General features: G+C 40.0%; 4 protein-coding genes across 4 annotated transcripts in view; all 4 read right to left on the bottom strand.

Annotated features, from left to right (window-relative positions):
* The window catches only part of LOC115542533 (myosin heavy chain, fast skeletal muscle-like), a 193,577-nt gene that overhangs the window by 95,672 nt on the left and 81,470 nt on the right, over positions 1-16,435 (bottom strand). The gene's annotated exons all lie outside the window — the stretch shown is intronic.
* LOC115542530 (myosin heavy chain, fast skeletal muscle-like) lies at positions 34-9,761 on the bottom strand. Its single transcript, XM_030354815.1, has 39 exons — positions 9,555-9,761; positions 9,307-9,450; positions 9,059-9,215; positions 8,942-8,969; positions 8,724-8,841; positions 8,518-8,610; positions 8,360-8,423; positions 8,180-8,278; positions 7,773-7,876; positions 7,543-7,681; positions 7,300-7,418; positions 7,028-7,177; positions 6,737-6,907; positions 6,343-6,643; positions 6,139-6,209; positions 5,937-6,024; positions 5,721-5,838; positions 5,507-5,630; positions 5,299-5,435; positions 4,963-5,218; positions 4,634-4,876; positions 4,338-4,514; positions 4,084-4,229; positions 3,901-3,991; positions 3,421-3,810; positions 3,190-3,316; positions 2,917-3,035; positions 2,635-2,831; positions 2,371-2,554; positions 2,112-2,277; positions 1,900-2,024; positions 1,513-1,821; positions 1,217-1,420; positions 1,010-1,135; positions 764-934; positions 582-686; positions 383-478; positions 170-301; positions 34-54 (listed from the first exon to the last, which is right to left on the bottom strand). Exons 1-39 carry the CDS (start codon positions 9,759-9,761, stop codon positions 34-36), a joined length of 5,817 nt encoding a protein of 1,938 aa, XP_030210675.1.
* LOC115541299 (myosin-8-like) lies at positions 13,737-15,110 on the bottom strand. Its single transcript, XM_030352983.1, has 7 exons — positions 14,943-15,110; positions 14,742-14,867; positions 14,484-14,654; positions 14,298-14,402; positions 14,091-14,186; positions 13,883-14,014; positions 13,737-13,757 (listed from the first exon to the last, which is right to left on the bottom strand). The coding sequence occupies exons 1-7, from the start codon at positions 15,108-15,110 to the stop codon at positions 13,737-13,739; spliced, it is 819 nt and encodes a 272-aa protein (XP_030208843.1).
* Positions 15,174-15,983, bottom strand: LOC115542556 (myosin heavy chain, fast skeletal muscle-like). The gene is made up of 3 exons (XM_030354847.1): positions 15,790-15,983; positions 15,590-15,714; positions 15,174-15,503 (listed from the first exon to the last, which is right to left on the bottom strand). Exons 1-3 carry the CDS (start codon positions 15,857-15,859, stop codon positions 15,189-15,191), a joined length of 510 nt encoding a protein of 169 aa, XP_030210707.1. The 5' UTR covers positions 15,860-15,983; the 3' UTR covers positions 15,174-15,188.

Below are 16,435 nucleotides of genomic sequence, written 5' to 3'. Positions count from 1 at the left end.
ACTTGTATGTGCAAAGTTTCAAATGGAACGGAATTATTCGGCACTGTCCTTCACCTTTAGAGAAACACAAAACAATAATTTGTTTGAAAGGCATTCAGATCAAAGAATATATGAAAATTATTAGGACACATATTTGTGGAACAACACTGTACTTTGACTGTCCAAATACCTTTCCAGAGTCACGGGTCTTAGTCCTCAGCTTGTTGACCTGACTCTCGGCGATATCGGCACGTTCCTCAGCTTCCTCCAGCTCATGTTGAACCTTCCTGCATTTGGACAGGTAAGAGTTGGCCTGCTCCTCCTGTAGGAACATTCATGTTTCGTCAGTTTGAATATAATGTAGCAAGGTTGACCTGAGTATCCCTTAAAATGTTGAACCTACCGCTTCCTCAGACTGCCTCTTGTATGCCTTCACCTTCAGCTGGAGCTTATCAACAAGATCCTGTAGTCTACAACCATTCTTCTTATCCTCCTCAGTCTGATGCACATTTGAAAAGGAAAAATCAACATCATGTTGTCCTTAGATATGATCAAAATGCTAATGCAGTAGAAACATATTTGGAGATGTAAGTTTGACATACCTGGTAGGTGAGTTCCTTTACTCTCCTCTCATATTTGCGGACACCTTTTACAGCCTCTGCTCCACGTCTCTGTTCATTATCAACCTCTGACTCCAGATCACGAACCTTTAAAGTAAAAGTGAATTACTAAATATTGTCCAAACAGTCAATCATTATTAAATGCTGGCTTATTATTGTCTTACTCTGCCCTCCAGTTTCTGGAGCTGCTTCTTGCCACCCTTCATGGCCAGGTTCTCAGCCTCATCCAGGCGATGCTGCAGGTCTTTCACTGTGACCTCCAGGTTCTTCTTCATCCTCTCCAGGTGAGAGCTAGTGTCCTGCTCTTTCTTCAGCTCCTCAGCCATCATGGCAGCCTACAAAGTCAAACAATGTTTGAATCAAGAGTTGCATCAATTGTCAGTCCATGAATTAAGAAATAAAAGACCTACATCAGTGATGGCTTTCTTGGCCTTTTCTTCAGCATTCCTGGCTTCCTGGACACTGTCGTCCACCTCACCCTGGACTTGGACCAGGTCACTTTCCAGCTTCTTCTTTGAGTTCAACAGGCTTGTGTTCTGAAACATATTATAATGCAATTACAATCGAAACGTGTGTGTTCTTGCATTCAAATGATAGGAAGAGAATGTATTTTTTACCTGAGAGTGCAGCAGTCCAACACGCTCACTGGCGTCCACCAGCTCTTGCTCAGCCACTTTGCGGCCTCTCTCTGTCTGTTCCAGAGCTACCCTCAGTTCCTCAATTTCAGCCACCATTAGACCGTTCCTACGATCCACCATGGCAGCCTGCTCCTTCAGGTCTTCCGCAGCTCTGACGGCATCATCAAGATGCAACTGGGCATCCTAATATTAACAGAAAACACGTATCAGAAAAAATCCCAACAGGATAGCTCGAACTATGTTTTACATGCGCCATACAATAGTTTGTGTCATACCTTCAGTTGTCCTTGAACATTCCTCAGCTGCTTCTGGGCCTCAGCAGCCTGGCGGTTAGCATGACTCAGCTGGATCTCCATCTCATTCAGGTCTCCTTCCATCTTTTTCTTGATTCTCAGGGCATCATTCCTGCTCCGGACCTCAGAGTCAAGAGTGGTCTGCATGGAGTCAATGACCCTCTGGCTGTTCCTCTTGATCTGCTCCATCTCCTCATCCTTCTCAGCCAGCTTCCTGTCAACCTCACCCTTAATCTGGTTCAGCTCCAGCTGGACACGCAGAATCTTGGATTCTTCATGCTCCAGAGTTCCCTAATGTATAAAATGAAATTAGACACATTTGTGGAAATTGAATTTTCAAGTGTTGTTTGCTTATTTAATCATCCTAACCTCAGCTTCCTCAAGGGCTGACTGGATCTCGGTCTTCTCTGTCTCCACTTGCTTCTTGGATTTCTCCAACTCATGGATGCTCTTTCCAGTTTCACCAATTTGTTCAGTCAGATCAGATATCTCCTCTGCCAAGCAGATTTGTATTTGTTACAAGTCTGTCATGGATATTTATCTGCATTCTAGTACTACTAATGTTAATGACAAATACTCACGTTGGAGGTTTTTGTTTTCACGCTTCATGGTCTCCAGATGATCCAGAGTTTCTTCATAGGAGTTCTTAATCTTGAAAAGCTCAGTGCTGAGAGAACGAGACTCTTTCTGAGTTCCTTCAAGCTCTGCCTGGCCCTCCTCATATTTCTGCTTCCAGTCAGCCAAAACCTATACATTATTTTTGGTTAGTGGTGGTTTAGGACCGGAGGAAGGATCATGGGATGATAATAATACAATTTATTTAAATTAATTAAAACTCACCTTGTCAAAGTTCCTTTGCTTCTTGTCAAGGTTGGCAGCCAGTCCATTGGCCCTCTCCACATCAACCATGAGATCCTCCACCTCACCCTGGAGTCTCTGTTTGGTCTTCTCCAGAGAGGCACACTTTGAGTTCACTGCCTCAATCTGTTCCTCAGCCTCCTGAAGGCGCTGGGCCAGCTTTTTCCTGTTAAAAAATTACCTGGTTGAATTTGTGTACCATCAAATATAATGTCTACCTTAGCTAGTATTAAATATTTGACTCACTTGGACTCCTCCAGCTCCTCAGTGCGCTGGATAGCATCAGTTTCATACTTGCTCCTCCACTGAGCCACCTCACTGTTGGCCTTGGACATTCCACGCTGCAGCTCAGCTTTGGCCTCCTGCTCCTCCTCAAACTGCTCCCTCAGAAGGTCACAGTCATGGCGGGCTGATTGCACACCATGAGCAAGAGCATTCTTGGCCTGCAAAAGGTGAAACAAACCATGTCAATTCAAGATCATTTTTTATCTTTGTCCCCTACAATTTTTATGAATAATACTACCATACCTTAACTTCCTCCTCATTTTGCCTCTTCAGCTCCTCAATCTGCTGAGTATAGGCCTGCTTGCCTCTGGTCAGCTGTGAGACAAGAGCTTCCTTCTCCTCAAGCTGACGGCCAAATTCGCCTAGTTGGAGGTGGAATGTTAAATATTGAATACGTTGTTTAAAAGGTGTTAAACTTAAAATCTAGATTAAATTCTTTTCATTAAAGATTCTCTCCAGTCCTCCATTTAGATGCATTTATGATGAACACAAATGACCATATGCTGAAGCATATACCATTTTCTGTCAGCAGTCTTGCTCTCTGGGCACTGATGTCATTGATCTGGCGAGCATTCTCATCACTCTTAGCCTTGATTTCACTCAGTTGGTCCTCAAGGGTACGGCAGATCTTCTCCAGATTTCCCTGATCATTAAAAATGTATCAATTTGAACTCAATGTACATTTATTTTTATCTATCTATTTAAAAATAATAATTAACACACTGAAGGATTTAAGGAATAACTTACCTTGGCCTTCGAAACAGCTTCCATGTTGCTGGAGAGGTCATCAATCTCCATCTTGAACTCGCTCTTCTCCTTCTCAAGCTTCTGCTTGACACGCTGGAGGTTGTCAATCTGCTCTCCCAGCTCTGCTACACTGTCAGCCTGCTTCTTACGCAGAGCAGAAGCAGTGGCTTCATGCTGCAGGGTGGACTCCTCAAGGTCACGACGCAGCTTCTGGAATTCAGCCTCACGCTTCTTGTTCATCTCAATCTGAGCAGAAGTGGCTCCACCAGCCTCCTCAAGCCTCTCACTGATCTCTTCAAGTTCCCTGGAGAGATCAGCTCTCTGCTTCTCAACCTTGGCACGAGCAGCACGCTCAGCCTCAATCTCTTCCTCCAGTTCCTCAATACGGGCCTAAATAATACACAAATATTAAGGTCAATATCCAAGTTCATAATTTCAGAACGTTTATATTAAAACAATTAAATTGATTAGTTTTCCCACCTGAAGCTCCTTGATCTTTTTCTGAAGCTGAGCACCCAATGACTGCTCATCCTCAATTTTGCTCAGAAGCTGGCTGGTCTCAAAGTCCTTCCTGTGAATAATTAATAAGAAAAATTGTAAACTATATCAAAACAGTCACATGCACTAAACCTGATTGTTATTGTTAAAAAACAAATTAATTACTTCTTGATTTTCTCGTCAGACTGCTGTTTGTCATTCTCAAGATCCATGACAGTTTCCTGAGCCAGTTTCAGATCACCCTCAAGCTTTCTCTTGGATCTCTCAAGGTCCATACGGAGCTTCTTCTCTTGCTCCAGAGAACCTTCAAGCTGGATGTCAATAATTGAAAAATAATTAAGAACAATCCAATGTAATATTGAATATTCACTCAACTCCATTACTAATATTCATTGAAAGTTTCCATGAGCTTTTCTCACATCATCCACTTGCTGTTCAAGCTTGGTCTTGGCCTTGGTCAGAGTGTTGACTTTGTCTTCCTCTGCCTGCAGGTCATCAAGAGTCTGCTGATGTGACTCTTGGAGGGCTTTCTTCTCCTTTGTCAGCTTAGCAACGCTCTCATCCTGAGAGGCCATCTCCTCAGTCAGGTTCTTCACCTGAAAAAAACAAATTCACGTTTCATAATTTCTCATATGTAAAATGTAACCTTCCCTTAAACTCTATAACGGATGGACAATGTTGATGGTGATGGTATTGTGGTTAAATCTTAACAAACCTTGTTCTCAGTGGCATGTTTCTCCTTCTCCACTTTGGCCAAGGTAAGCTCCAGGTCATCAATGTCCTTCTTGAGTTCAGAGCATTCATCTTCTAGTTTTCTCTTCTTGGCAGTCAGCTCAGCATTGATTTCCTCCTCATCCTCCAATCTCTCAGTCGTCTCCTTGAGTTTGGCCTCCAGCTGGATCTTACTCTTGATGAGTCCTTCACACCTTTCTTCAGCATCATTCAGATTGTCTCCTTCCTGTGTGATATTTATATTGGTAAAACATGTCACATCAAATGTATCTCAATGTTTGCACACATACATTTTACATAATGTTTACTTACAGAAGCCATTTGCAGTGCAAGATCATTCTTCTCCTGCACGAGAGAAACCATCTTCTGCTCAAGTTCCTTCTTCTTGGCCAGGGCAGCTGCCAAGTCAGTCTTCATCTTATCATAGTTTTCCTTCATATTGGCAAGCTCCTTCTCGGTTTCAGCACTCTTCAGAAGAGGCTTTATCTTGTAGTACACCTTCATCCATGGCCAGTGTTTGACATTCATGAATGAGCGGATGTTGTACTGAATAGTGTAGATGGCTTCCCTATAGAATAAAATAAACCATCATATCGGGGATGTACTACAAACCCATTGGTGTTTTGACAACAATGTTTAAAAACATACCTCCTCTCCGTCATCTTCACGTATTCCTTTCTCATGACATAACCTCTGGCTGCAGCCTGAATCATCCCGACCAGAGCTGCCAGCTTCTCATCTCGCATCTCCTCAAGAGTACCCAGAAGACCAGCTTTGAAGAACACCTTAATGTAAAAAGAGACGTTTGTCAGCGTCAAATCCAGTATAAACCTAGTTTTTGCAGCAATAAACATACCTTGGTGTGTCCAAATTTGTACTCATCATGAGGTACGTCAATGGATCCAAGAAGTTTCTCAGAAGCCTTCTTGTTGTCAATAAACTGACCGTCAGGAATGACACTGGCATTCAGTACTTTGTACCTGAAGAAGACCATTGTAACGTTTTTAACAATAACTAAAATGTTAAAAGACATTTTTAAAGTTCAAAAATCAAAATCCTTCAGTTAATACCTCTGCTTGAAGTCAGCATAGATGATTCTGCTGGGGAAGCCCTTTCTGCAGATTCTGATGCCCTCCAGCACACCGTTACACCTCAGCTGGTGGATAACCAGGTGGTTCTCCATGAGTCCTGTCATTTTGGTGAAATTCACGAATTTAATATTATAAGTTAACTAAATGTATAATCTTGATGCAGACACTATGAACATTTACTTTTAGTCACTGTACCTGGAGTCTTTGACTCATTGGGAATCAGACAACGCACAAAGTGAGGATGGGTGCTCCTCAAGTTGGTCATCAGTTTGCCCAAGTTCTCCTAAAGGCACGAAACTAAATATTAATTACGTAGAACGATTTAGAATTATATATGCATATGTAGTAAGTAGTACTACAAGTACATTTTTACATTTATTTGTGTGTTTACCCTTACCCTGAACTGTGATGACACTGTTTGCATGGAGCCACCCTTCTTCTTGCCTCCTTTCTTGGCACCCCCGACCTCTGTTTTTAATTATAGTTGATTGGTCACTGTTCAATTTATAACTTTAGTTTTTTCTAAGAAACACATTTAGTGGCTGGAAATAATTATAATATCACTGACGTAAAAACTAATGGTCCCAAATGTGAGCCGTACCTTCAACTACAGGTGGGTACAGGACAGGCAGCAGTTTGTTAGAGGACTTCTGGTACAGCTGAATAACAGAGTCATTCAGGGGATCCTTGTTCTTGTCCAGCCAGCCAGTGACGTTGTAGTCCACAGTACCAGCATAGTGCACCAGGGAGAAGTGGGCCTCAGCCTTGCCCTTTCCTGGCTTGGGCTTCTCAAATGCTCTGTTCTTGCCAAGATGCTGGTCATACAGCTTGTTCTTGAAGGTAGCGTCTGAGGCCTTGGGGAACATACACTCCTCTTCAAGGATGGAGAAGATTCCCATTGGCTTAAGAGAAACAAATATTGATGAAACATTATCAAAAGTAATTTGTAATTCACGCAAAGAATAATTATTTATAGTTATAATATTCAGGTGTACCTTCTCAATGAGCTCAATGCAGGCAGCCAAGTCCATGCCAAAGTCAATGAACTCCCAGATGATACCCTCCTTCTTGTACTCCTCTTGCTCCAGGACGAACATGGTGTGGTTGAAGAACTGTTGCAGTTTCTCATTGGTAAAGTTGATGCACAGCTGCTCCATGCTGTTGTACTAGTAGGGGACATTTAATAAACCGACTATTAATCGTTTTAAAGAATTGAATGGTAATGACTAACGTCTCAGAATGAAGGAAATGCTTTCAGAAATGCTGCCACTTATTGAACAACCTACATCAAAAATCTCAAAACCAGCAATGTCCAGCACACCAATGTAGAATTGTCTTGCTTGCTTGGTGTCCAGCATCGTGTTGATACGGATGACCATCCACAAGAACAGCCTCTCATAGATAGACTTGGCCAGGGCACTCACTGAGTTGTTGACCTGAAAATATTTTTTTTTATAAAATCATCACAATTATATCAAAATATACTATACGTCATAATAGACAAACCATGTTAACAGAAATTGTACCATATTTCCTTAACAAACTGTGTTTTTCTTACCTGAGGTACAGTCTGTCCCTTGGTGACATACTCATTTCCGACCTTCACTCTTGGGTAGCAAAGAGCCTTGAGCATATCAGCAGAGTTCAGAGACAGTAGATAGCAAATCTTGTCGGCCTCTACAAAGGTAACATGAAAAACGAATGTGTTATTATTCTGTATAATAATTACCCCAAATGTAATACAAGCAAATATGCACCAATATACCTTCTAGTGCACTGATGAATACATGTTAATCGTTACCTTCATTGCCATCTGGCTCAGCCTGCTCCTCACGCTGCTTCTGCTTGAACTTCATGTTACCGTGGTGAAGCACAGCACCAGTAAACTTAAAGATGGCCACCTTGTCCTCATTAGTGAAGCCCAAAATATCAATAGCAGCCTGTGCGGAAAACAAAGAACATTTAGAAAACATTTTGTAAAACGTATGCCACGTGGAAAATATATGAATTGTTTTTCAATCAACCACTGACATCAGTAGCATCCAGCTCCTCTTTGTCATCAATGCTGGCCACAGTGATCTGACCCTGACTGCACATGGGGAAGTCGTAGGGGTTGCTGGTGATGAGGGTCATTTCTGAGGGATTAAACAAATGTCTTTTTTTCTGCTTTATATGCTGCTTCCTAACTTCTGTTAACTTCTGAATAAAAAAATAATTAATCTTGCTTTTCCAAATGCATTTCCATAATATGCAATGGAAGATATAATCTTTACCAAAAACGATTTATTCTAGAGAGAAAACTAGCCCTTTAAATATTTCAACTTCATAAGTAATTTGTACATATTACGTCATATTCGAATAGATAAAGGCAATTCAGGACAACTTTTCATCTTAATATTAAGTACATTCTTCACACTCTTACTATTATAAAATCTCACCAATGATCTCAGGTTTGTGGTTGGTCATCATCTGGAAGAAGATGTGATAGCCTCTCTCATCGGGAAGCTGGAATGACACTCTGGACTTCTCCAGCAGATCTATAAGGCCCATTCATTAATCAAAACCTATACCACTAATAATCTTGGTTAAGGAATCCACATGTAGAACTAGATACTTACACGTCTCAATATCAGCACTGGATAGTTTACCGTTTGCGTGGAAATGAATTCTGATGAATTTACCCTGTTTGCAAAATAATTAGTTTTAATTAATCATCCTCAAAAAAATACTCAAAAACTAGGGAGCATCTTCAGGGAGGAATTAATTTCATACTTACAAAACGGGAGGAGTTGTCATTTCTCACAGTCTTGGCATTACCATAGGCCTCCAGCAGGGGATTTGCTGCAATGATCTGGTCCTCCAGTGACCCCTATAATCCGACATAAAATGTTTATACCTTTTTCTGAATTATATTTGAATTCTTCATGTTCTTATGTGATTTATTAATGAATTGATTCATTGATTTAATTGATTTAAACATACTTTTATCTTTCCAGCGCCTGCATCCGCCGCCTTATCTCCTCCACCACTCACTGCGATGGTAGCAAAATACTGGATGACACGCTTGGTGTTCACAGTCTTTCCAGCACCGGATTCTCCACTGGGTGTGAAAAGAAGAATAAAGTAAATTCATTTTGACATGTTTCCAATGCATGATTCATTGTATTATATCTATGTTATATTAACAGAATCAAACTTACGTGATCAGGACGGACTGGTTCTCTCTGTCTGCAAAGAAAATTCACATTTGAATGATTATACCATTTATTCATAAAAACAAGGTAAGATTAGGGATTTCAAACTTTGAATTCACAAACCAGTGAGCATGAACTGAAAGGCGTTGTCAGAGACAGAGAAGATGTGGGGTGGAGCCTCCATTCGCTTCTTGCCTCTGTAGGCATTGACACACGACTGATCGTACACTGGGAGCCACTTGTAGGGGTTTACAGTGGCACAGAACAGCCCCGAGTAGGTCTGAAGGAAATCACAGAGAGTTTCAGGGTAATTTATATACTATACTATTATATATTTTATGTATTTTAATTTAGAATGTTAAATATCCTACGTAGATCATCCATGCTGCATAACGCTCTGCAAGGTTATACAACACAGAGGCTTCATGGAGATGGGTCATCATGGCCATGTCCTCAATTTTGTCATACTTGGGAGGATTCATGGGATAGACATCGTCTTCCTTGACTGTCCTCTCCTGAAATATGGAAACCCATTTTTAGTTTTCTTAATAATGCATCTTTCACTTTCGCATTGTTGATACCAACAATCTAGTCCATGCCATGATGAACCTCTGCCTACCTCCTTTGTAGCCAAAACTGTGACGGTGACTTTGCCAGCATCCCTCTTAGTGACGTTACACTTGACGTACAGTTCCTTAACATCAGTGACATATGCAGCAGCCTTCGCATCAAATGCCGTGCTCTGGGCCGCAATCCTCTCCTTCTCTGGCTTCCGGAGGTAAATGGCAGCCGCGCCATAAATGGCCATTTCTGCGTCCGTACTCATGATGGAGGCTTATTTCATGAAAACAAACATACTCATTTATTTATTTTAACTGACATATATAGATGGCTTCAAGAAGGTTTTGTGATGGTGTTTGTCCACGAGATATTCATATTCTTACCGTTTCCTTCCCTCTAATCGAAGAAGAAATTGTTCTTTAAAAATAAAAGTTATTATTAGTGTTATTAAGTCACATGTATAAGTAAAGGTAGATTTTTACATAAATAACATCAATGTTTTGTTTTGACAACAAAACAATTAAATTCAAAATTCAGATAAGATGCAGCTTTAAGACACCTCTAATGACCTCTAAAATAAGAAGAATACCTAGAAAGAAGATTACTTGAAAAATCTTTACAAATGTAAACAACACTAGATAGTAATTTGAATAACCAAAGATCCTAAACATTATCTAAAAGAATTAAAAATATTCTTCATGATTCTTTTTAAGAGGTAGATAAATAGGAATATTTTCAATGAACGCAATAAAAAAAGCATTTCTGATTCCCCATGCAATGATCTCCCTTCCACAGCAGCTGAAGCATCAGTCTGACTTACCACCAGTTGTAATAACCTGAAAGCCCCTGCAGTCTCTCCATCTCATCTTGTGGCCTCTTATATAGAGGTGGTTCTGCAGTCCAGGCTGAAACTAAATAAGGGCAGATCTTCTTGTTCTGTTGAGCTTTGCATTTAATTTGTTCATTGGCATGTACATTTCCAACAGTTACAATTCTGAAAGCAAATTAATCATTGACTTTGAAGATACATAGAATACAATATAATGTTAGCTTATTGTATTTTCTCAACGTATATTTTGTTATTGATATTTTGTTTCCTTGCAGATTGTGATCACTTATTTACCAATCAGTTTCACACAATCTATAATTATATCATGTTCAAACGTTGAATACGTATCCATGCCACATTGCAACTGTAAGCAAGGGTTCCTTTTTTGGCTTTGTCACAGTATTCAAACATTTATGACATAATGCCAAGGTAGACGATTTTATGCTGGGGGGTATAGGGCTGCATGTGTTCATTTATTTTAATCATGACTGATTTTTTAAGTTCTTGTATACTTGTATCCACAGGTGTACAGACACTCATCTGCCGTCTCCCTATATTAATAGATATACCATGTGCATATCTGTTCAAAAACTATCTTTAGTATCATTTATTTAATTTAAAAGATGAAGAAGAAGTTTGTGATTCTATAAATATCCAAATTATTGTCTATATTGCAACATTGCAACTGTCACCTGATTACCCCTTTAGGCATGGTTAGAGTATATCAAATTTAATGACATGATGCCAAGGAATAGTGATAAATGTATTTTTAAATTTTTTGGAGATTTACAGATTGTGTTTCCATTCAGCTTTGCTTCAATTATTTGTTCAATCTGCAATGATTGTGCTTTTAAACTGAATACATATTCAATCTAATGTGCAAAAGTGGATCACCAAGGGAATAAGATGTTTACTTGTTTTTTTGGCATATATCTATAAACATATATATATGCAAAGGCCTATCCACAAATTTATTATACTATGTAATCACCTTCTTATTCAATTGTATGAAAATACTTTTTATTGTACTTTTATGTTTGATATCTTCATAATGGACAGTTGTTTATGTTACACTGTATCCTCTAGCTTGATGTCGGAGTGCTTGACCTCACATAAATACACCAGTGGCACATCGCTTGCTATTTGGCTGGCAGAAAGGATATTAAGATTGAAGAGACTTTATTGGCTTGTGTAACCGGTCAAAAGCAATTATATTTATATTGGCACCCATATACATACATATACATACATACAACATTTCCACACATATCAAAAATTGTCTTAGATGTGTAACTTCATTGCAGATGCCAGTTGTAAATACATGTGGTCTGATTAATAAACATTGGGGGGAGAGTAAGAAGTTTTATGGGAAAGAGAATACTGTTTAGCCTCAAAAATAGTTTTGCAGGGAGTCATATTTCAAGATGTTTTAGAAGGAGGAATCCTCCCTTCAAAACAATTATAATAAAAAAGTATACATTTTATGTATATATATACACACTGCTGAGTCTTCCTCTCAGCCATGTTTTCCGATATCTTTTGTAGGTGTTGTGATTCCTCCTAAGGATTACCTTTACCTTTAGTCTTGCTCTCTCATTGGATGAAGGTTGCTACTGTCATTGACAGTCGCTCATTCTTTTAGTGCCATACATGATAACAATCTATAGTTGTATAAGTTGTATATGTATTTTATCTCAATAGTTTAAATGCAACATCAACACATTTCAAATGTTTTTATGCTGGAATCCAATTCATAATATCTGGGGACATTTCATATTTGGTTTCTTGGAAATGCAGAACATTTACTATGTTTAACAAGTTAATAATCAGTTTAATCTATATATATATGTGTTACGTTTATTACCAGTGCTTGCCACATTGCAACAGTTAGCCAACATTCCGTTTTGTTGGCAAGATTTTCAATCTTTATGACTTAATGCCAGGGAACGTAAATGAATCAAGGCCTGATACCTTGGAAGGTATAGTGTTGCATTTATTTATACCTCTTGGAGTGCACTCCCTTCACTTCTTCCATTGCCACTAAGTATTTCATCAACATAGTGTATGTGTGTGTGTGTGTGTGTGTGTGTGTGTGTGTGTGTGTGTGTGTGTGTGTGTGTGTGTGTGTGTGTGTGTGTGTGTGTGTGTGTGTGTGTGTGTGTGTGTGTGTGTGTGTGCAATGTAAGCATTCTCATGGTGGCTTAACCTAACACAATGCATATGGAGTAATGGTTAAAGTATTTTATCAGCAAAACAGCAAGGAGTAAAAATGAATAAATCAGTTCATCACTCGTTCATCACAATGTAAAAAAATTGTAGGTTATAAAACTTCTTATTGATAATTCTCTTAATTCATTTGGACCAGAGTACTGGCTTCATTCATGTAGTTTTTTATTTTGAACCGTTATTATAATTATAGCAGTTTAATATTGCGTTTGAAATGTAGAAATGTAAATCTCCCCTTTTTATTATCATTTTTACTGTAGTCAGCGCACACACTGAGACACAAGGGCATCATTCCTGTCTCTTTACCATTTCCCATTTTACTATTGTAATATCAGCCAAAAACCAGCTGCAGTGACATTTACCTTCTATCACAGATTGAATGATAGTTGGGCATCTATCTATAAATAATTAGGTTGACATCGAAACCAAATACAGATCCTTTAGCGGCATGGTTCGGATCATGTTATTGGATTATATATACTTTAATGACATGATGCCAAAGAAATGTTAGATTGCATTTCCATTACTCAGTATTTCATACATCAGTATATATATAAATAAGGTTGTGGGCAGGCCCTTTGGACTACAAGACCGGTCCAGATATTAAACCTGCTTGATATCACTCGGGGCTCTGCAATATATCACTGCGCCTATCGGATTGCGTCTTTGCAGTTCACACTATCATCACTCTAAGGCACATGCTACGATATGCCTCGAAGCTGTGGGCTGTCTTTCACTTGAAAATCTGGCTTAAATCATGTAGTGTTAGCATTTTAGTATTCACGACCAAATCATAAGGAGTGAAGATGTGTGTTACCACCAGGGATGGAAAGTACTTAAACTAAAATGCTGTACAACACACTTTTGCATTAGTTGTGCGTTTCCAAGTAGTCCAATGTTTACACTTGAAAATGTCACGCACATTCCAAAGCCTAGCTTTTCTTTTTTTTTCCACTACATTATCCATAGCATATGCATATGTTAAACCTTCCGGCCTACATTCAATGACTTATGAGATACAGCTCTGGTAAAGATAAACCCTGTTGAGTGAGCAAAGGAAGTAAAGCCCAAAAAATAGCCGCACATTGCAGGATGGAAAGTTGACACATAGTTTATTGTTTGTAATTCAAATTTGTGTCATATTGTATGACTTTTACAATGTGCGATACTTCCAATGGAAAGGAATTATTCAGCACTCTCCTTTCCCTACGAGAAAAAAACCAAACAAATATAGGAATTAGATACATAGTCATTTTCAAGTAAATAATTTCAGTTAATTCTAAGATATATGTTTGCGCAATAATGTGAACAGTACTTTGCCATCGAAATACCTTTCCAGAGTCACGGCTCTTGGCCCTCAGCTTGTTGACCTGAGTCTCGGCGATGTCAGCACGTTCCTCAGCCTCCTCCAGCTCATGTTGAACCTTCCTGCACTTGGACAGGTAATAGTTGGCCTGCTCCTCCTGTAGGAACATTCATAATTTGTTTAAATAGGTACTAAAATTGATAACTTGATTTTGTTACGTAGCTTTTACTTGCCGCTTCCTCAGACTGCCTCTTGTAAGCCTTCACCTTCAGATGCAGCTTATCAACAAGATCCTGGAGTCTGCAACCATTCTTCTTATCCTCCTCAGTCTGATGCACATTTTAAATCGAAAAATCAACATCATGTGGCCTTTAGATATCAAAATTTCATCAAAATGCTAATGCCGTAGAAACATATTTAGAGCTGTAAGTTTGACATACCTGGTAGGTGAGTTCCTTGACCCGTCTCTCATGTTTGCGGACACCTTTTACAGCATCTGCTCCACGTCTCTGTTCATTATCAACCTCTGCCTCCAGATCACGAACCTTTCGAATTAAAGTGAATTAATAAATCTCCTTATATTGGACTTAAATCTATTCTTAAATGCTTGATGATTAATTTCTTACTCTGGCCTCCAGTTTCTGAAGTTGCTTCTTGCCACCCTTCATGGCCAGGTTCTCAGCCTCATCCAGGCGATGCTGCAGGTCTTTCACTGTGACCTCCAGGTTCTTCTTCATCCTCTCTAAGTGAGAGCTAGTGTCCTGCTCTTTCTTCAGCTCCTCAGCCATCATGGCTGCCTGGACGTAGAAAAAAGGAGCAAATTTTTTTATGAAGAGGTATTTTGATTTGTCGTTTGATGATTTAAGAAATAAAAATAAACCTACATCAGTGATGGCCTTTTTGGCCTTCTCTTCAGCATTTCTGGCTTCCTGTACACTATCGTCCACCTCACCCTGGACTTGGACCAGGTCGCTTTCCAGCTTCTTCTTTGTGTTCAACAAGCTTGTGTTCTGAAACATATTGCAATTACAGTCAAAATATTTGTGTTCTTGTATTCAAATGATAGGATTATATTGTATGGTTACCTGAGAGTGCAGCAGTCCAACGCGCTCGCTGGCGTCCACAAGCTCTTGCTCAGCCACTTTGCGGCCTCTCTCTGTCTGTTCCAGAGCTGCCCTCAGCTCCTCAATTTCAGCCACCATGAGACCGTTCCTACGGTCCACCATGGCGGCCTGCTCCTCCAGGTTGTGCATCCTTATATTACCAGGAACAGAAAACATCAGAAAAGGATATCTTGCACAACATTTTATATGCGCTGTTCATCCTTGGTGTCATCCCTTCAGTTGTCCCTGAACATTTCTCAGCTGCTTCTGGTCCTCAGTAGCCTGGCGGTTGGCATGACTCAGCTGGATCTCCATCTCATTCAGATCTCCTTCCATCTTCTTCTTAATTCTCAGAGCCTCATTCCTGCTCCTGACGTCAGAATCAAGAGTGGTCTGCATGGAGTCAATGACCCTCAGGCTGTTCCTCTTAGTCTGCTCCATCTCCTCATCCTTCTCAGCCAGCTTCCTGTCAACCTCACCCTTAATCTGGTTCAGCTCCAGCTGGACACGCAGAATCTTGGATTCCTCATGCTCCAGAGTTCCCTAATGTATAAAATTAAATTATGCACATTTATTAAAATTAGATCTACTTTTATTTAGATGTGGTTTGCTGATTTAATCATCCTCACCGTAGCTTCCTCAAGGGCTGACTGGATCTCAGTCTTCTCTGTCTCCACCTGCTTCTTGGATTTCTCCAGCTCATGTATGTTCTTTCCGGTCTCACCAATTTGTTCAGTCAGATCAGAAATCTCCTCTGCAAAGCAATTTTGTATTTGTTATTAGTCGGAAAAGCAAAATAGTGATACTGATGTTATTGAGAAAAACTCACGTTGGAGGTTCTTGTTTTCACGCTTCATGGTCTCCAGATGATCTAGAGTTTCTTCATAGGAGTTCTTCATCTTGAAAAGCTCAGTGCTGAGAGAACGAGCCTCTTTAAGACTTCCTTCAAGCTCTGCCTGACCCTCCTCATATTTCTGCTTCCAGTCAGCCAAAACCTACTAAAACAACTATGTTTTAAATGTGTGACTCACTTGGACTCCTCTAGCTCTTCAGTGCGCTGGATAGCATCAGTTTCATACTTGCTCCTCCACTGAGCCACCTCATTATTGGCCTTGGACATTCCACGCTGCAGCTCAGCCTTAGCCTCCTGCTCCTCCTCAAACTGCTCCCTCAGAAGGTCACAGTCATGGCGGGCTGATTGCACACCATGAGCAAGAGCATTCTTTGCCTACCAAAGGCGAAACAGAGGTCTCGTAAATTCAATGCATTTCTTGATCTTTGAACCCTACCGTCTTTATGAAGAAATGATCCTTACTTTTACTTCCTCCTTATTTTGCCTCTTCAGCTCCTCAACCTGCTGAGTATAGACCTGCTTGCCTCTGGTCAGCTGGGAGACAAGAGCTTCCTTCTCCTCCAGCTGTCGCCCAAACTCACCTTGTCGGAGGAGGTGTATCGAATAAGTAATACATATTGAA

The sequence above is a fragment of the Gadus morhua genome, chromosome 4, assembly GCF_902167405.1.
Source record: "Gadus morhua chromosome 4, gadMor3.0, whole genome shotgun sequence".
Lineage (NCBI taxonomy): Eukaryota > Metazoa > Chordata > Actinopteri > Gadiformes > Gadidae > Gadus > Gadus morhua.
This window is presented reverse-complemented; position numbering and strand designations above follow the sequence as displayed.

What these genes read in the sequence shown, in the direction of transcription:
- LOC115542556 (XM_030354847.1), bottom strand. Translation starts at nt 15,859, where the DNA reads ATGAAGAACTCCTATGAAGAAACTCTAGATCATCTGGAGACCATGAAG. An exon ending in TGAAAACAAGAACCTCCAAC is followed by an intron (nt 15,715 to 15,789) that starts GTGAGTTTTTCT and finishes ATTGCTTTGCAG; the next exon opens with AGGAGATTTCTGATCTGACT. An exon ending in CAGCCCTTGAGGAAGCTACG is followed by an intron (nt 15,504 to 15,589) that starts GTGAGGATGATT and finishes TTTATACATTAG; the next exon opens with GGAACTCTGGAGCATGAGGA.
- LOC115541299 (XM_030352983.1), bottom strand. Translation starts at nt 15,110, where the DNA reads ATGCACAACCTGGAGGAGCAGGCCGCCATGGTGGACCGTAGGAACGGT. An exon ending in TTGGACTGCTGCACTCTCAG is followed by an intron (nt 14,868 to 14,942) that starts GTAACCATACAA and finishes AATATGTTTCAG; the next exon opens with AACACAAGCTTGTTGAACAC. An exon ending in AGAGGCAGTCTGAGGAAGCG is followed by an intron (nt 14,015 to 14,090) that starts GCAAGTAAAAGC and finishes ATGTTCCTACAG; the next exon opens with GAGGAGCAGGCCAACTATTA.
- LOC115542530 (XM_030354815.1), bottom strand. Translation starts at nt 9,761, where the DNA reads ATGAGTACGGACGCAGAAATGGCCATTTATGGCGCGGCTGCCATTTAC. An exon ending in CAGTGCTGATATTGAGACGT is followed by an intron (nt 8,279 to 8,359) that starts GTAAGTATCTAG and finishes TGGGCCTTATAG; the next exon opens with ATCTGCTGGAGAAGTCCAGA. An exon ending in TCCAGAAACTGGAGGGCAGA is followed by an intron (nt 687 to 763) that starts GTAAGACAATAA and finishes TTTACTTTAAAG; the next exon opens with GTTCGTGATCTGGAGTCAGA.